At 37.4% G+C, this 20706-nt stretch overlaps 2 protein-coding genes across 2 annotated transcripts in view; one reads left to right on the top strand and one right to left on the bottom strand.

Annotated features, from left to right (window-relative positions):
* Positions 1–20706, top strand: part of FAM227B (family with sequence similarity 227 member B) — a 201954-nt gene that overhangs the window by 48559 nt on the left and 132689 nt on the right. The gene's annotated exons all lie outside the window — the stretch shown is intronic.
* Positions 17921–20706, bottom strand: part of FGF7 (fibroblast growth factor 7) — a 61689-nt gene continuing 58903 nt past the window's right edge. Inside the window, exons 3-4 of the mRNA XM_005892156.3 lie at positions 20299–20402; positions 17921–19049 (exon numbers count right to left, since the gene is read on the bottom strand). Coding sequence (XP_005892218.1) covers positions 18855–19049; positions 20299–20402 — 299 coding nt within the window. The 3' untranslated portion in view covers positions 17921–18854. The remainder of the gene's footprint in view (positions 19050–20298; positions 20403–20706) is intronic.

The following is a 20706-nucleotide window of genomic DNA, read 5'->3' as shown; positions in this document are numbered from 1 at the left end:
AGTGCTCTTATTTTTTTATAAGTAATTTTTCCTGTAGACCTGCTTAAACTATAACTACTAGGAACTCTGGGGTGGGAGCTTGTTCAAATCTTTGTTTTTATTTGAACTTTGAGCCTCATATTTCTTTAAAACCTTAACCTATATTTAAAGCTGTCTTACAAGATATTGCATTAGTTAGTGGTTAATGAGTCCCTCTCCTGCACATACGGATTCAGTGATCCACAGTCACCACCCTATAAAATTTCACAGTCAATAGAATTAATAGAATAAAAGAGGAATAGAGATGCACTCATAGAAGTCTTGGTTTAGAAGTTACCTATATGATCTCAATCACATAACATTAGTAAGAGCAAACCATGGCTACACTAGGTATAAGAAGGGCTGTCAAAAATTCTGGTTGAGAAAGTGATACCTAGTAATAGCTATATACTGTGGAATAGGGAGCACACATTTTGCAGGACATGGAAGTGTCTCTGCTACAAGAATTAAAGAATAGTGCAGTAATCTTTATGTATGGGTGCTTTTGTCATGGCCAATAATAAAATTTGAACTTTCAAACAATACCAGACCACCTGACCTGCCTCTTGAGAAATCTGTATGCAGGTCAGGAAGCAACAGTTAGAACTGGACATGGAACAACAGACTGGTTCCAAATCGGGAAAGGAGTATGTCAAGGCTGTATATTGTCACCCTGCTTATTTAACTTATATGCAGAGTACATCATGAGAATCACTGGGCTGGATGAAGCGCAGGCTGGCATCAAGATTGCTGGGAGAAATATCAATAACCTCAGATATGCAGATGACACCACCCTTATGGCAGAAAGTGAAGAGGAACTAATGAGCCTCTTGATGAAAGTGAAAGAGGAGAGTGAAAAAAGTTGGCTTAAAACTCAACATTCAAAAAACTAAGATCGTGGCATCCGGTCCCATCACTTCATGGCAAATAGATGGGGAAACAGTGGAAACAGTGACAGACTTTGTTTTTCTGGACTCCAAGATCACTGCAGATAGTGACTGCAGCCATGAAATTAAAAGACGCTTACTCCTTGGAAGGAAAGTTGTGACCAACCTAGATAGCGTATTATTAAAGCAGAGACATTACTTGGCCAACAAAGGTCCGTCTAGCCAAGGCATGGTTTTTCCAGTAATCATGTATGGATGTGACAGATGAACTATAAAGAAAGCTGAGTGCCGAAGAATGGATGCTCTTGAACTGTGGTGTTGGAGAAGACTCTTGAGAGTCTCTTGGACTGCAAGGAGATCCAACCAGTCCATCCTAAAGGAAATCAGTCCTGAATATTCATTGGAAGGACTGATGCTGAAGCTCAAACTCCAATACTTTGGCCACCTCATGTGAAGAGCTGACTCATTTGAAAAGACCCTGATGCTGGGTAAGATTGAAGGTGGGAAGAAAAGGGGATGACAGGATGAGATGGTTGGATGGCATCACCAACTCAATGGACATGAGTTTGAGTGAACTCCGGGAGTTGGTGATGGACAGGGAGGCCTGGTGTGCTGCAGGCCATGTGGTCACAAAGAGTCAGACACAACTGAGCGACTGAACTGTGCTGATCTTGTCATGGCCAATAATAAAATTTGAACTTTCAAACAAAAATTCTGAAGAACTTGCATCCGCTACCATGATCTTGACAGTTTCCCAGTCCTTGACTTCTCTGGTAAGTCGATGGTGATATTAAAAATGTGATTTTTTTTACTATAAAGAAATGTGTCAATATTTAGAATATCTGCATAACTCACTGAACCAATATTTTTCAAACGACTAATGCATTGTATTTTTAAAAATCATATATGTATTTTAAAAAGTATGACAGATCAGTGGATTTTAGTATAACAGTACACAAAGCACAGTTATATTTTCCGAATCTACATTGCAACCCACCATTAAGAAACTAGAACTGTCAAGTTTGAGTATAGTATTCAATCAAAGAAAATTCACAGCTGTTAAAATACTTTTCTTTTTTGACTATTTGTGTGATACTGGGTTTTATTAATATGCTTCAATATATAAATATATACTTCAAAAATCTGTCTGAAAAATGCAAAAGTAGATATTGGAATCCAGCTGTCTTCTACTAAGACTACTAAGACCTCTAGTCTTCTACTAGGGATCTTTTAAATAGGAAACAGAGTAACTCTTCTCAAAATTTTTCTTGATAAATTTTGAGTTATCTTTTTCAAAAACAATGCAATTTATGTTAATATGAAATCAGTTTATTAGTTTTAATGACATAATAAATACATGTTTAAGATTTATGTTTTAATTTCTAATATAGGAAATACTAATAGATATAAAAACCCATATAAATAAAAATTCTTAATTGTCTTTAGTTATTCTTAAGAGTATAAAGTGGCCCTGAGCCCAAAATTTTGAGGACTTAGAGCACTTTTAAAGACTTAGAGAAAAAGACTTGAATGTCCTTGAGCATGTCTTTTAACCCTCTCAGCCTTATTTTTTCAACCTGAAAAATTGAGGTGATTGGAATAGATTATTTCTGTAGTTCCCTTTTCTAAAATTTCATTACTCTATGCCTCCTATCTATGAATACTGAATGAACTCCAAAAGTGTTTTGTCAAATGTTGAGGTGGAATTAGCAGTAGAAACTGGTGGCATAGATTTATTATTTTGGAAGTCTTTACCCTCATTTCCCTTCAATAGTTCTGTGTGTGTGTGTGTGTGTGTGTGTGCTTCTTTGTGCTGGAGGAATGCTAAGGCAGGTCAAGAGCAGATCCAGGGTAACACATGAGTATATACATTTTGTGCATATGTATGACTTTCAAGGAATACAATAATCTGTGTTCCATGTATGCTGCTGTCCCGAAATTGCTTGTTCTAATCCAAAACATAATTTATTCTTCTTGACATTTGAGATGCTTATTGTCCTTTGGGATTAACTTTTCTCCAGAATTTTAAACTAAAAGCACTTTCTGTTTTCCTTTTTAATGAGATAAACAGACAGAAGATAGTTAAAATTTGCCTTCTAAACAAAATGGCATATCTCCCTTTTTAGGACTGGAATGTAAGCAGTTGTAGAATTTCAGTATCTGGAAGGACTCAGCATTTACAAGCCAGCTCCCCTTTACCAGTATATTGTTAGATTATTTACAAGATCAAAGTTTTAATGTTCATTATTCTTATTGTGGTACAACACCATATAACCTTTTAAACTCAGATGAAGATCATTCTTGAAAAACAAATTTTACACCTTCCCCCTAATCTTTAAGCTAAAAATTTCCTCTTTATCTAGTCTTTAAGGTTAAAATATTATCATGTTTTATGATTTTTAAATAGACTATGGTTTAAACCACAAGCAATAAAAATATTCTTATATTCAGTTAACATGTAACTTTTAAGTAACTATGTGCACATTTCTGTACTTGGTGCTATGGGGAGGTAAAACAAAATTTTTTAAGTTATTCATATACAAGCACTAGTTGATATTTAGCAAATGACATGTTCCAAAAATGGTTAAAGTAATCGCCAGATTGATTAGATACTTGAACTTTAACTTGCATCTTGGTCATTTTGCTACCTCTTCACTGTGAGCAATGCTTAGGAACAATTAAAAATAAAAAAACTTTAAAACATAAAAATAAGATAACCCTCTGAGAATTAAGCCAGTAAAATCTCAACATTGTTCTCTTCAATATACATCACTGAAAGAAAACCAAGAAGTTTGCATGGCTAAAGTGTGCAAAATCCCCAAGACATTAATAAGAAGGCCAGAGATATAAACTCCCAAAGTGGTATTAATTTTAATAAGTTGTATTGTTGTACTATTTTTGGTTACTTTTATACTATGTGGATAAAGACTATGTGAACATAAGTGGGGTAAATGACATGTAGCATAGAATAGATATAGCCCAAAGAGCCAGAAACTAGTAATGTTTTTTACAGAACTATCCAAATTTGATTGTTGTGAATTAGATTTCATAACAACTTGAGTAATATATCTTTTAAAATCCTTTAACTTTACTTTGTTAAGTTGGGATGCAACTTTCTGATTACTAATTTAGCTTCCAAGATAATTGTCCATGGTCTGCCATTGGGTGACTTGCAAATGCCTCCCCCAGGTACATTGGTCTGTAGATTGATAGCAGTGGTCAGAAGTACTAGATAACATAAAAAAGCATCAGGTTCTTATTGTATTATTACATGCATTAACATCTTCCAGTGAGTGATATGGAAATATCAAGCTAAGGAGAAGTGAATAACTTGAATTTGAATACTTCTGAGAGACTGTCACTAGGTTGAACAGCAAGGTGATGTCTTGCTGTTTTTATTGAAGTATAGTTGATTCACATTGTTATATTAGTTTCAGGTGTACAATAGAATGATTCAATGTTTTTATATGTTACACTCCATCTAAGTTTATTATAAAATATTGGCTATGCATTGCATCCTGTATCTTGTTTATTTTATACCTAATAGTTTTTGCGTTTTATCCCATTCACCTATGTTGCCTCTATCTCCACCCATTGCCCCACCGGTAACCACTAGTTTACTCTCTGTGAATCAGTTTTGTTATATTCATTCATATATTCTACTTTTTAGATTCTTTATCCATTCGTTTGTTGATAGATACTTAGGTTACTTCAATATTATGGCCATTGTAAATAATGCTGCTGTGAACATTAGGGAGCATTAATCTTTTCAAATTAGTGTTTTTGTTTCTTGGGATCTATATCCAGGAGTGGAATTTCTGGATCATATGGTAGCTCTAGATTTAATTTTTGAGGAACCTCCATATTATTTTCCATAGTGGCTATACTAATTTACACCCCCACCAACAGCGTACAAGAGTTCCTTTACTCCACATGCTTGGCAAAATTTATTATTTGTTGTCTCTCTGATGATAGACATTTTGACAAATTGAATGTGATATCTCATTGTGGTTTTATTTGCATTTCTCTGAGGTTTAATGATGTTGAACATCTTTTCACGTGCCTGTTGGCTATCTATATGTCTTCTTTAGAAAAATTTCTATTCAGATGTTCTGCCCATTATTAATCAGGTGGTTTTTTGACAGTGAGTTATATGAGCTCCTGATATATTTTGGATATTAACTTTTAGCAGGCAAATCTTTTCCCATTGAGTATGTTGTCTTTTTGTTTTGTTATTGATGTCATTTGCTGTGTAAAATCTTTTAGTTTAGTTAGGTCTATTCATTTGTGTTTGCTTTTATTTCCATTTTGAACAGAAACTCAGGTTTGGCCCTTGGGGTTAAAATAGCAGAAGGACATCAGAGTGGGGATGTCCAGTAAGTAGCTACGTTCAAGAGTCTGTGGAGAAGCACTGGAACAGGGCTAAAGTCATGGCATGGATGGTTTGGGAAAGAGGGACGAGAGAAGAAGGTAGCACCTAGGGGATATTCAAAGTACAAATGGTGGAAAAGAAGTCCACAAAGAAGGAAGAGATGGTACTGATGAACGTATTTGACTTTTGAGAGTCGCTTGGACTGCAAGGCGATCAAACCAGTCCATCCTAAAGGAAACCAATCTTGAATATTCATTGGAAGGACCAAGGTTGAAGCCCCAGTACTTTGGCCACCTGATGCTAAGAGCCAACTCATTGGAAAAGACCCTGATGCTGGGAAAGATTGAAGGCAGGAGAAGAAGGGGACAACAGAGGATGAGATGGTTGGATGGCATCAGTGACTCAGTGGACATAAGTTTGAGCAAGTTCTGGGAGTTGGTGAAGGACAGGGAAGCCTGGCGTGCTGCAGTCCATGGGTTCAAAAAACAGTCAGACATGACTGAGCGAGTGAACAACAACAAATTTTATCAAATACGTTTTCTACCCCTCTCTCTCTTCTCTTTCTGGGACCCCTATAATGTGAATGCTAGTACATTTGATGTTGTCCAGAGCTCTTAAGCTATTCTCATTTTTGAAATTTGTTTTTCTTCTTGCTATTCTGATTGTGTGATTTCCATTATTCTATCTTCCAGATAGCTCATGCATTCTTCTATATCACCTGTTAGCTGGTTTTTAGTCACTAAGTCATTTCTGCCTCTTTTCGACCCCATGGACTATAGCCTGCCAGGCTCCTCTGTCCTTGGGATTTCCCAGGCAAGAGTACTGGAGTCACTGCCATTTCCTTCTCCAGGGGATCTCCTGACCCCAGGGTCAAACCCACATCTCTTGCATTGGCAGGTTGATTCTTTACCACTGAGACACAAGGAAGCCACCTAATCTGCTGTTAATTCCCTGTAATGTATTTTTCATTTCAGTTATTGTATTCTTCAGCTCTGACTGGTTCTTTTTTGTATTTCCTAGTTATTTCTTAAAATTCTCATGGTGTTCATCTATTCTTTTCTCAACTTCAAGTAATTTTCTTACTATTATTGCTTTGAATTCTTTATCAAGTAAATTGTTTATCTCTGTTTCATTAGCATTTTTCAGGGGTGTGTGGTTCTTATTTTTTTGTTTGAAAAAATATTCTTCTGTATTCTCATTTTGTTTAAATTTCTGTCTCTGTGAAATTAGGTTAAACAGTTACCTATCTTGATCTTAATGGTGAGTACATGTGTGGGATGGTCCTTATTCAGTCTTCTTATGGCCAGTGGCTTTCATGGGTGGCTGTACCTGAAGTGATCAGGGGCCAGATTTTTCCCTGGGGTGTGTTGGCAACCACCACCTTGATGGAAGGTAGGGCTAGAGTTGAAGGGGCTGGAGCGAAAGCCAAGTGCAACCTGACTCTTCTCCTTTGCTCAGTGGCCATCACCATTCTCTCAGGGGATAAGGTCCAAGAGGTTGGAGCAGGAGCCCTGAGAGAGGGGTTTCTCCAGGATTTCTCCTCCAGGTGGCTGGGACCTGAGGCCTTGGGGTTGCACTTCTGTGCTGGTTTCACTTTTCCTCAGTGTCCTTGCTTTGGTTAGAGGTTGAGTCAGGCCAGAAGGGTTGGTGCACACTACTGAGCTGGCTCACCCTGTGTGGGCAGGAACATGCTGAAGTGTGCTAGTTATTTCTTCCCTGAATCTAGTCTCGCTGCCTTCTGTGTGAGCAGGGATGTACTCTCTGGCAGTGGCATTCTTTTCCCTGGAGCCACCCTCATTCCCTCCCAAGTGTGTGCACCAGGTTCCTGCTGGCATGCTGTTGCTGGCATGCTGGCACTGCTGCTGGCAGTGGTTGCCAACACTCCCTCAGGTGGTACTCAAATGCAGTCACGCTTCAGATAGGACTTGAACCCATGGTCTCTGACTTAGGATAGGACTCAAACCCAATTGGACCTCAGTTGGGACTCAAACCCAAAATATTTTAACTGAAACCATGCAACCCATCTCAGGATTTAATGAACCTCAGGTTCTTTATATCTCAGCACATATGGTATTCAGTAAGAGGCTAAGTGATAGGCAAGATGTAGATTTATTGATATCCTTTGTAAAGAGGTTGCAGGAAAATGGGGCGTGAGAAGGTGGTCAGGTCCTGGGTGAGGCCCTGGGATTGGCTGTCCAGTGGAGGTCTTTGGCTCCATGCAGGAAAGAATTCAAGAGCGAGCCATAATAAAGTGAAAGCAGAGATAGACATTTCATAGACAGAATGCAGTTCATCTCAGAAGGTGAGAGCAGTCCTGGGAAAAACACACTCCACAGATAGAGTGTAGGTCTTCTCAGGTTAGAGTCCCCAAAATATGGGGTGGGTAGTTTACATGAGCTGGATAATTTCCTAGGCTAATGAGTGGAAGGATTATTCCTACTATTTGGGGGAAGGGGCAGGGATTTCTAGGAATTGGGCCACTGCTCACTTTTTGCCCTTTTATGATCAGCCTGGGAACTGTCATGGCATCTGTGGGTGTGTCATTTAGCATGCTAATGGATTGCAGTGAGCATATAATAAGACTCAAGGTCTACTGGAAGTCAAATTGTCTGCCATCTTGGGCCTAATGTGTTCTAAACAGTTTATGCAGTATCCTCAAAGGCTATGTCATTCTTTTAAAGGTTGTGCCCTGCCCCTTCCCTCCTGTCTCAAAACCCCTCACTCGGAAGAATCCCTGAGCCTGTCTTACAGCCCCTTCTCTTCTGTACTCTCTACTAGGAATGCAAGTCCTGACCAGATCACTTCTCCTCCCTTCCTACAAGATTCTGTGTGAATGTTTCTTCACAGCTTTGGTTGTGGAAGAGCCATCCTGCTCGTTCCCAGTGAGAATCATTCTATATGTAGTTGTTTTTATATTTCCGTGAGGGGAGGTGAGTCAAGCATCCTAGTATTCTGTCATCTTGAACCCACCCCACAAAGGTACATTTTTATTCATTTGCAACAACTACATTTACATACTGCTTAAATAATTGGAACAACGCTTTGTAATGAGGTGTGCTTATTATTCTGTCACTGAATTAGAATTGGTTTATCCATTCATTCAGTGAATATTTGCTGACTGTTTACTCTGTGTCAGATACTATTAAAGGTGCTTGGGATATGTAAGTGAAAAAAATAAATAGGATCTTTTTTAAAAAAATTATGGACTAGTGAGGAAAGAAAGACAGTGGAATAAACACGGTGGACTAAACTCTAAGGTTTGTGGTGAACAGTGAGAAGATTGGACAGATAAGGGAACCAATTGTTTGACAGCTTTGGATGTTATTTTAAAGAATTTAAAATAAACACAATATGCTGCTGCTGCAAAGTCACTTCAGTTGTGTCCGACTCTGTGCGACCCCATAGACAGCAGCCCACCAGGCTCCTCCGTCCCTGGGATTCTCCAGGCAAGAACACTGGAGTGGGTTGTCATTTCCTTCTCCAATGCATGAAAGTGAAAAGGGAAAGTGAAGTCGCACAGTGGTGTCGGACTCTTAGCGACCCCGTGGACTGCAGCCTACCAGGCTCCTCCATCCATGGGGTTTTCCAGGCAAGAGTACTGGAAAACCCAATATGCAGTGAGCAGCTGATGTGGATTCTTTAACTGACAACAGACATCATCAAAGTGTATTTTAGGGAGATTATGGGAATAGGTAGTATCTGAGATGGGAAGGAACTTGACATAAAAATGATTAGGGAACATTCTAGAGTAGCTAAACTCTAGACATGAGGTGCGAGGATGTAGAAGGATCTAGAAAGACATACATCTGAGCTAGCAAGAGTCTAGCTAAATTTTCATGATAACAGATAAAGGGAAGAAGAGATAAGAATAAAAGCTGACTACATTTTGAGCATAAATATTAAGGAAAATGTTTATCTACTTCCATGTACTAAAGTTTGAAATATATATCAGGGAAAAGTTTTCTGAAAATCAAATTGCATTCTGCATTTTTGAAGGATTTCTTGTCTAATAATTCTGTTATAATTATCTTCATACGGTAATTAGAAATATAAAGAAGTATGTACAAAAAGAATCTCATTTGGTGAAAAATTTGAAACAACCAAAATAATGAACAATAGGAGATCAGTTAAATAAAGTTTCATCTAGTCTAGTTGGATCCCTTAACTTCATTAAGTTGATTAAGAGAAAACTTTTGTTAAAGTTGAGACATTAAGTGGATATATACATGCCTTAAATATTTCCTTTACTTCAAACTTTTGTACATTCGTCAATTTTTTTTATGTGGGGCTATTGCCTTTTCCATACCAGTGGGCATATGATTCCCATTAAAATATTGTCTACAGTGTTCAGTTTGAGTTTCTTTAAAATAACATGAGAATTTAGTAATATTTGTGAAACAATCTGAGTGCATAATTGTTGACTTTTATTACTTTTTTTTTCACTTTTCTTGCTGATACCTAAATTACCATCTAAGTTTTTAATCACTTAACTTTTTCCATTGCCACTCCATCAGTTCAGTTCAGTTGCTCAGTCGTGACCGACTCTGTGACCCCATGAATTGCAGCACGCCAGGCCTCCCTGTCCATCATCAACTCCCAGAGTTCACCCAAACTCATATCCATCCAGTCGGTGATGCCATCCAGCCAACTCATCCTCTGTCATCCCCTTCTCTTCCTGCCCCTGATCCCTCCCAGCATCAGAATCTTTTCCAATAGGCCACTCTAAAAACTTTGGCTTCCATTCATATACGGAAAATAAGTATAGTTTTGAATAGAAAAATTACAGTATCTGAGATATAATTTAACAGAGTCTAAACTCTGTCTGCCCTGTTTGAGAATGGCATGTGGTATGTGTGTGGTGGGGGTTGAGAATGGGGGGAGTGTCCCTTTTTGCACTTTATATTCCATAATTGTTCCAATGCAAAAAGACCTGTAGCTCTCTTTTCAGTGTTTGTATTTATTTTAGCCCCAGTGTGACAGCAAAATATGGAAATACCTAGGAAAACCTAGTGTCTAGAAGCACTGTACACTTTAGAATAATATTAGAAAATATGGAATTAGGTGGGAAACAACATAAGGCTTTGGGGGGTGTTTAAGGAAGAAACAAGGATGAAGAATCAGATGTAATTCCTAAAATGTCCCCTCCCCACATGTTGCCCTCACTTAGTTAATTGGTTCTCAAATACATAGGCTGATTAAAATCTCCTGGAGAGCTTTAAAAATAATGATTGCCTGAGCTGCATCCCAGATATACTGATGCAGTTGATCTGAAGTGGGACCTAGGCCTCATTATTAAAAAAAAAAAAAAATTCCCAGATGATTCCAATGTGTATCTTGCATTAAAATCTATTTTTTTGTCAAGTGTTTTTAGCTCTTTATCCTTAGGTGGTGTTGGGTAACTTATGACTGACTACCTCCACCATCTAGGACAAAACTCTGTGGTTTGAGGAATTTCAATTGGCATATATGATCTTATTCTCTTGAGGTAGGAAGGTGAAGAGGAAGGTTATCTTCATTTTGGATCTGAAGGCAGTGTCATTTCCTTCATGTAGAGGCAAAGTAATACTGTTAATTTTCCAGCTACGTTCAGAGATCTAAGGAGGCATTACCATTACTGTAGTCGCTCAGTCGTGTCCGACTCTTTGCAACCCCATGGACTGTAACCTACCAGGCTCCTCCCTCCATGGGATTCTCCAGGCAAGAGTACTGGAGTGGGTTGCCATTTCCTTCTCCAAGGAGGCATAATTCAAGCTAATAGACAGTTCAGACTGTGGTTCAAGCCTTTTTTCATTTATCCTAAGTGGCATTGTACTATAAAGTATCCTTCAGGAAAGGATCAAGTGTGTGCCACAGAGGGTAAACTTACTTCATCTTTCACTGCTGAATGGCTCACCACTGAAAGCCACAAATGACTCATATTAGGCCGAAGAATTGATGCTTTTGAACTGTGGTATTGGAGAAGACTCTTGAGAGTCCCTTGGACTGCAAGAAGATCCAACCAGTCCATTCTAAAGGAGATCAGCCCTGGGATTTCTTTGGAAGGAATGATGCTAAAGCTGAAACTCCAGTACTTTGGCCACCTCATGCAAGGAGTTGACTCACTGGAAAAGACTCTGATGGTGGGAGGGATTGGGGGCCGAAGGAAAAGGGGACGACAGAGGATGAGATGGCTGGATGGCATCACTGACTCGATGGACGTGAGTTTGAGTGAACTCCGGGAGTTGGTGATGGACAGGGAGGCCTGGCGTGCTGCAATTCATGGGGTTGCAAAGAGTCAGACACGACTGAGCAACTGAACTGAACTGAACTGAGGCCCTAGAGAAGCCTGTCTTTATGGCAGTGACCTTAAAATCATTGTTTATGACTTGTGTTAGGCAACCCTTAAGATGGCCTCCAATAATTTTTGTTTTCTGGTTTGTCTGCCTTTGTTAATTTTTTCCCTTGCATACAGGCCGAAGTGATGGAACAGTACTGAAGATTAGGCTATGAAATACTGTGGCTTCCGTTTGGGGCACTCTTTCTCTCTCATTCTTTCTAATTCCTTGCTCTGTGGGAAACGAACTGCCATGTGGCAAATGGAGCTTTAGCAAGGTTTATGTGGTGAAGAAGTGGTATTTCAAACCCACAACCAGTGAGTACCTAAGGTAAATTCCTCTCTGAGTTGAGCATTGAAGGAACAAATAACTGCAGTTCTGGCCAACACCTTGATTATAGCCTTACAAAAGATTCTAGCTAGAGACACCTAGCTAAACCTTGCCCAGGTTGCTGACCACATTAGCTATGAGATAATTAAAATCATTTTTAAACCATTAAGTTTTAAAGTTAAACCAATTTAAGCCATTAAGTTTTAGGACAATTTGTTGTATAACAATAGATAATTAATACGTGGCTGACTGGATATGTCAAGAAAAAGGCCTTCTGTCTTCAAGATAAATGTTATTATTCATCTCATATTTCAGTTATTAGAATACAAGTTCTATTGATATGAAAATTAAATAAATTTTTATCATTTCATAAATTCAATTTGAGGATTTGGAAATTGGAACCATATAATAACCAGGAAGTAAAAGGAAACTGAAATATTTCTCAGGTGAGAGTAAATATAGGAGTTATTGGAAAGAGACTAGGACTTTCTCTGTTGCTTCCCGTCAAGTCTTCTCAAGAAAAAGTATATTTTCTAGACAAGCCACTCAAAGTTAGAGGATGAGTGGAAAAATACGTGGGAGGAGTATTACCTTCATTGAAAGCAGCAGCTTTGCTGGATAAATATAGAAGTGGAATAAAAAGTAGCTGGGGGAGGGGCAATAGAGGGGTAGGACATTGAGATACAAACTATTTTGTCTAAAATAAGCTACAAGGATAAGTTGTACAAGACAGGGAATATAGCCAATATAATAACTATAAGTGGAGTATAACCTTCAAAAACTATGAATCACTGTATTGAACACCTATAAATTATATAATATGTATCAACTATACTTCAATAAAAAAATAAAATAAAAAAAAAAGGAGTAACCTGGCAACAGTGCTGAAATGTCTAGACATGAAGTTTTTAGGAACTATATCATATTAAGATATGCATTAAGAACTCAAACCAGACAGACCAATTAATAGGTATTCTCTAAAAACTCTGTTTTAAGGCAGTTGTAGAAATGTTCGAAGCTGATAATCATCTGGTGCCCACATAGTGACCTGAATCTATTCTATGAGAGTGGTGGTATGCTCTGATTCACAGTAACCACTCGTTGTTGTTGTTGTTCAGTTGCCCAGTCACATCCAACTCTTTGCAACCCCTTAGACTGCAGCGTGCCAAGGAATCCCTGTCCCTCACCACCTCCCAGAGTTTGCCCAAGTTCACATTCACTGCATTGGTGATGCTGTCCAGCCATCTCATCCTCTGATGCCCTCTTCTCCTCTGCCCTCAATCTTACCCAGCATCAGAGACTTCTCCAGTGATTCATCTGTTCGAATCAGATAACTGAAATACTGGAGCTTCAGCTTCAGCATCAGCCCTTCCAGTGAATATTCAGGGTTTATCTTCCTTAAGATTGACTAGTTTGATCTCCTTGCTCTTCAAGGGACTTTCAGGAGTCTTCTCCAGCACCACAGTTCAAAGGCATCAATTCTTTGGCATTCTGCCTTCTTTACAGTCCAGCTCTCACAACTGTATATGTGACCACTAAGAAGACCATAGCATTGACTATATGGACCTTTGTTGGCAGAGTAATGCTTCTGCTTTTTAACACACTGTCTATGTTTGTCATAGCTTTCCTGCTAAGAAGCAATTATCTTCTGATTGCGTGGCTGCAGTCACCATCTACAGTGGTTTTGTAGCCGAAGGAGAAGAAATCTGTCACTACTTTCACCTTTTCCCATTTATTTGACATGCAGTAATGGAGCCAGATGCCATGATATTAGTTTTTTTTTTTTTTAATATTTAGTCTTAAGTTGGAGAAGGCAATGACAACCCACTCTAGTACTCTTGCCTGGAAAATCCCATGGGCAGAGGAGCCTGGTAGGCTGCAGTTGATGGGGTTGCGAAGAGTTGAACACGACTGAGCGACTTCACTTTCAGTTTTCACTTTCATGCATTGGAGAAGGAAATGGCAACCTACTCCAGTGTTCTTGCCTGGAGAATCCCAGGGATGGGGGAGCCTGGTGGGCTGCCGTCTATGGGGTCGCACAGAGTCGGACACGACTGAAGTGACCTAGCAGCAGCAGCAGTCTTAAGTTGACTCTTTCATTCTATTTCTTCACCCTCATCAAGAGGCTCATTAGGACAGGGTGCTTAGGGCTGGTGCACTGGGACAACTCAGAGGGATGGGATGGGGAGGGAGGTAGGAGGGGGGTTCAGGATGGGGAACACATGTAAACCCATGGCTGATTCATGTCAATGTATGGCAAAAACCACTACAATATTGTATAGTAATTAGACTCCAATTAAAATAAATAAATTTAATTTAAAAAAAGAAAGAAAGAAAAAAGAGATTCATTAGTTCTTTGCTTTCTCCCATTAGTGTGGTATCATCTGCATATCTGAGATTGTTGATGTTTCTCCCGCATATCTTGATTCCAGCTTGTAACTCATCCAGCCCAGCATTTCTCATGATGTGCTCAGCCTATAGGTTAAACAAACAGTGTGACAGCAGACAGCCCTGTTGTACTCCTTTCTCAATCTTGAACCAGTCAGTTGTTCCATACACGGTTCTAACTGTTGCTTCTTGACCCACATACAGGTTTCTCAGGAGATAGGTAAGATGGTCTGGTATTCCTGTCTCTCTAAGAGCTTTCCACAGCTTATAATGATCCACATAGTCAAAGGCTTTAGCATAGTCAATGAAACAGAGATAGAAAATTTTCTGAAATTCCCTTGCTTTCTCTGTAATCCCCTTGCTTTCTCTGTAATCCAGAAAATGTTGGCAATTTGATCTCTAGTTCCTTTTCCTTTTCTAAACCCAGCTTGGACATCTGGAATTTCTTGGTTCACATAATGCTGAAACCTAACATGCAAGATTTTAAGCATGACCTTACTAGCATGTGAGATGGATGCAGTTGTGTGATAGGTAGCATCTTCTTTGGTACTACCCTTCTTGGGAATTGGAGAAGGAAATGGCAACCCACTCCAGTATTCTTGCCTGTAAAATCCCATGGATGAAGGACGCTGGTAGTCTATAGTCCATGGGGTCGCAAAGAGTTGGACACAACTGAGCAACTTCATTTTTTCACTTTTTTTCTTGGGAATTGGGATGAGGATTGACCTTTTCCAGTCCTGTGGCCACTGTTGGGTCTTCCAGATTTGCTGACATAATGAATGCAAAACCTTGATGGCATCAACTACTCATACTGGTCCTTAAATGTTTTTAGCGTCACTGTAGTTCATAGTAAACTTTTATAATATATAAAGTTTTGGTTTTCTTTAACCAAGTGTCATCTGTGTGTAAAGTTGAACTGTGTGAAGTATAGGCTCTCTTGTGTCTTATTCATGCCTAGGTATATGGCAGTAGGATAGTAGTGTAAATGAAGCCACATGATAAAACTTATACATCTTTCTGATATATCACTTTTTTCCACTAGTGTGAATTTTATATTAAAGCAGACATAAGTGTATTATGGAATAAAATGCAAAAATCACATGAGTTTTAAGAAAATTTTTCAAGAAATTTTGTGTCTTTGGTGGGATTCCTTTTCATTATTCCTTAGACTCATTCTCTACCTCTACTATTATTGATGTTTCAGTAGGAAATTTGAGAGGCATTGATTTAGGGTATTTGTGGTTACAGAATTGCCTTTAGTACAGCCAGTTCCAGGCTTCCCAGGTGACTCAGTAGTTAAAGAATCTGCCTGCAGTGCAGGAAATGCACGAGATACAGGTTCGATCCCTGGGTTGGAAAGATCCCCTGGAGGAGGGCATGGCAACCCACTCCAGTATTCTTGCCTGGAAAATCTCATGGACAGAAGAACCTAGTGGGCTTAAATGCACAGGGTAGCAAAGAATTGGACACCACTAAAGCGACTGACGCATGCACAGCCAGTTCCGTAGTCCATCTCTATGTTCTTTAAGAACCAGAAGGGGCAAACACTAAGAGATGGAAACCAAGAATTTATATCCAGCATCCTTTCTTTTCTGTCATTAAGTTGAATTTTTGCCGGCTCAAAGCCTGATAATTTATTTTATAGCATTTTTATGTAAAAATATTTTAGTTCACTAACTGCATTGAAAATATATTTTTTATTCTTTTGTTAACTATTCAGTTTTTTCCTTCCTAATTCTTGAAAACCAATGTATTTAACCAGTTTTCTCTTTCAAAGAACATTTAGAAAAGATTGCTCTGTTTATCTGGCTAATTTGCACAATGCTCTCCGTTTGTAAATAAAGAGGTGCATGTAAGAGTTGAATAGGAATCAGAATTGGAAATTTCATTTTTTTACTCCTTTTTATTCAATTCATCACAGTATAGACTAATTATTATATATCAAGTGAATTTCCCAACATGGCACATTTGAATGTAAATGTAAAGGTCATATTTCTATAGGAATACTTTTTTTTAAAGGCTATTAACTAATAATTGTAATCATCTAAGAGCAAGAAGCACATGCTGAGTGAGCTCAACTCTTGTGGCAGCTCTGAACCTAACCTGCTGTGTTATTGGGATCTATTAAAATACAATCTCAATTCCCTGGTCTACAAATGAAATAGTAAGGACTAAGATTCCTTGCAGTTGTAAGACTCTTGAATTCTAAGTATATGTAATTAGTACAGATTTTATTTTCTAAAACTTGCACATTAATAAATAAAGGGGGGAGGATAAAGAATTGTTAAGTGTTTCTAGAAACACTACTGGATCATATTTACTGCTAAATATTGATTAATTCAGTCTTGCTTTATAATTTGTTAATAAGTATAACTCTAGTCAGAGTATTTGATCCTAATATAGCTCATAGCTTATATACATACACACTATTTCTGTTTAAATTTCCATATAACCATGTTTCACCCTAACTTTTAAAAATTAGTTAAAATTAGTTTCATTATGAATTCACTTTGATATTAAACATTCAATGAATTAATATAAAAAATTTATTATGGGTAGAGACACTCTGCTAGGCAGTAAGGAAAACAAATAATGAGAAACATCGATTCTTATCTTGGTATGTTCCCAAGATACCAGGCACAGAAGCTTGATCTAGGAACCTAAGTTATCAAGGCCCTGGAGTCAAATAATAAAGACTATTAGGCATGGCATTTCCCCAGAGTATACCTGAGGACAGGCAATCCTTCATAGCTTCCTACAGCCTCATCATGTAGGTGAGCCACAAGAAAATCAAATGAATCTGTTATTTCTGTTGACCTAGCCTTTTTATGTAACTCTTACCTATAAATGTATTATGAGATATTTGTATGAAATAAAGGGACTTTAATGACAAATAGTTTGAAATCAAAACCACCATTGTTAGCATATCAGCAGTTTAACTTAGATAAATATTGGCCTTCAATTGAACAATAAAGTACTACGAAGATCTTCTAATGGAAGTATTATGAACTAGAAATTTATCTTTCCAATAAGTCCATCATATGTAGCCTGACCTCAAGCCTTGATTACTATTCAGAGTCTCAAATCCCTAACTATAGACTCCACTTCAGACATTGTGTCTTCCCCATTCAATAGGAAAGCAACTTTCAATGCTGGCATATTTTAAATGGCAGAGATTTCTAGAGATTAGAAAAACTACTAACTTAAGTATGCATATTTTAAAAGTATTTTACTTTTCTTCTCATGAACTTAAACAAAGCTTAACTTTTAAATCCTGTAAGTCCTTTTATCTGCAGTGATTTTACTTATAAGATCCAATTTAGTTGACGAGAATATGTCACAAAACATAGTTCACATTTTTGTATTGTTCCCTGTGAGACGTCTATTGTAAGAAATGCTGCAGGCTGTCATTTTTGTCTGCCATCCAGGATTTGCTGGCCTGACTGCTGTGTACTAGACTTGATGTTGGTCACAAGGGGGAGGGGGACTTGCAGTGGAGCCAGACGGTTTTGTTATTGCTTTAGAATTAAAAGCATATGAAACAGATACAGCTTATTAAGGTTGTTTTTTTTTTTATAAATAACATAAACTTAAATAACAAAACAGTAAAGTTCAAATACAACTTAAAATAGAGTTTAATGCTGTAACCAGAGGAGAAAAGCACGATTATTTGCGGGAAGAACATTATTAAAAGCCATATTCCTGAATATGAATTATACAAAAGAAAGATTATGTTACCTCAAAAAAACATAAAAGATTTTTGGATTTTACTTTTAGGGATTATAAAATGTTATCTTGTGGTGAGTGAGATGAAATACAGTATTATCATCATTATTGCTATTTTATATACAAGATTTTTTAAAACATCCTGTAAGCAATACCCTTTCAACTGGAGCAGCATTACGAATTCTGTTCTTGTTAATTGGTAGGTACGAGCATGTTCTAATTCTATACTTTTATAAAACTACTGCTTTGACTCATTTCCATAATGGAATTTTTGAGAATACTTGTTTCTTTTCTGATTAGAGTGGTTCATAATTTTTCACTAGAACGTATTCAAATACTGCTCAACTTCCATAGTTAGTGTTGGCTTGATTATCTGACAGATCATTCCAGCAGCCTTTAGGTCTGACACATCTTATATAACATCATCTGCATTATTATTATTATAGCAGCCATTTTATAAGCAGATAGGAATATTTAAATAATCATTATCAGATAATCAAATCTAACATACTCTTAAGGGTAAATTAACTTAAGAAAAAAACATTACTATTACTAACATCATGATTGTACAACCAGTTTTACAACTTTTTACAACTTTTAGTTACTAAATCTGATTTTTGTGTATATTTTTTTCAAATCTTTCTTTAATGCAGTCTCTTAAAATAAACATAAATGCGCAAGTCCAGCTTGATCAGTTTTTCAGTAGTTTTCCAGCCTTTCTTGGTTAGTTTAAAAAAGAGAAAAGAAAAGATGAAAAAGAAAACAGTCCACTTAAAGAAATCTCCCTGCTGGAACTGGTTTCTTATATGCCATATATGATTAGGTTATTGCCATAGGAAGAAAGTGGGCTGTTTTTTGTTCTTTCTTCGTTTTTTTCCCTCTTACTGGAACCCCCTTTTGATTTAAGGCAACAAACATTTCTCCTCCACTGTGTGTCCATTTAGCTGATGCATATGTGTTGTAATGGTTTTCCAGAATTAATTCTTTGAAGTTGCAGTCCTCATTGCATTCTTTCTGCAATGAAGAACAACAAACAACATTATCCAAATGATTTTTAGAAGGACTCAAACAAAGAATAAACATAATATTTGGTAAAATTAAAACCTACATGACTTTTTTGACCAAGAATAATGCAGTTTGTTGGATAGCATATTTGAAAAAAGATCAGATTTTTTTACAAAGCTAAAATGCTATACATATAGTTATGCAACATAGTTCCAAACATGTTGCTTTTTGGCAATCAGTTGCTACTATTCTTAAGAGCTATTTTCCTCTAATTAGCAGCTCTCATATTACTATGCCCAAGTCACTCTTTTCCTAACCTTGAGATTTTTATATAATTAGCAGATCCTCTGGCTGAGCACACACACATACTCCTTCCCTCAGCTGAAGTCATATTTTACAACTTTTATTCATTTACTATTATACTACCTGTGATAGTGGTGGAAAATTAAAAAGTTAATTTGCTCATCCATCCAACTTGTCATTCATTCAGTTAAACTTATATTTTTATGTAGTCTATGCCAGGAATACAAAATAAAAGTCAATTATACTGTATCATAGTGGGATAAACTGTTACATATTTTGTATTGTAATAAAGAGGGAACAATGGGAATGCTTATAAGTCAAAGTCTATCATTGTGAGATTGTTGTTGATAAACAAAAGTCTGGATTTTTTTCACCAAGAATTTTCATATCAACAAAGTGCAAACTGCATGGACTTTAACAAAAAGAGCTGACAGATGGAAATTTTATATTTTAAAGATCTAAAGTGCAAATGAAATTTTAGAGCTAGAAGGATCCTTGCATGCATGCATGCTCAGTTGCTGACTCTTTGCAGCACTTTGGACTATGGTCCGCCAGGCTCCTCTGTCCATGAGATTCTCCAGGCAAAAATACTGGAGTGGATTGCCACTTCCTCCTCCAGGGGATCTTCCCAACCCAGGGATCAAACCCACATCTCCCGCATTGCAAGTGGATTCTCTACCACTGAGCCATTGGGGAAGCCCAGAAGGATCCTTAAGGGTCAGTTAATCCAACTTATTTTACAGATGATGAAACAAAGGCCAGAGAGCTTAAACAAATTGTCCAAGGTGACACAGAAAACATTTTTCCTTAATTCCTAAATAGAAAATGTTTTAATGAAATCATTGAATTACATAGTGTGAGAGGAATTAATTTCACTTTTACTTTTCAGAAAGGGAAGATACTTTTGACAAAAGTAAGTTTGAGAAATTAAGTCTAAGCTATCATCTATCAATACCTTTGCATAGAGCTTTCCTTCCTTGTTCATTGCAAGATAATATTCACTTTCCACTCCTTTGATTGCTACAATTCCAACAGCCACTGTCCTGATTTCCATGATGTCTGCAAGGAATCACAGAAAGATATGTCAGTTATTCACTTAGTTTTACAGATTATCCAAGAATGACCATTTGTTCTTATTTGTTTCAACTGGGAGTTAAGATTATTAATGTGATTATTTACTCAGCCTGACACCCCGACCCACTCAGAACATGTAAATACAAACACTTAGTCCTTATTAAATGTGGGAAGTGCAAACTATCAATTTTTTTATTTTGCAGAAAAAGATATTTGGTTTCAAAAAAGTTACATATTTGAAGCTTTTTCTTCTCTACAATTATATTTCCAATTTACTATAATCATTGTT

This window comes from Bos mutus, chromosome 10, assembly GCF_027580195.1.
Source record: "Bos mutus isolate GX-2022 chromosome 10, NWIPB_WYAK_1.1, whole genome shotgun sequence".
Taxonomy (NCBI): domain Eukaryota; kingdom Metazoa; phylum Chordata; class Mammalia; order Artiodactyla; family Bovidae; genus Bos; species Bos mutus.
This window is presented reverse-complemented; position numbering and strand designations above follow the sequence as displayed.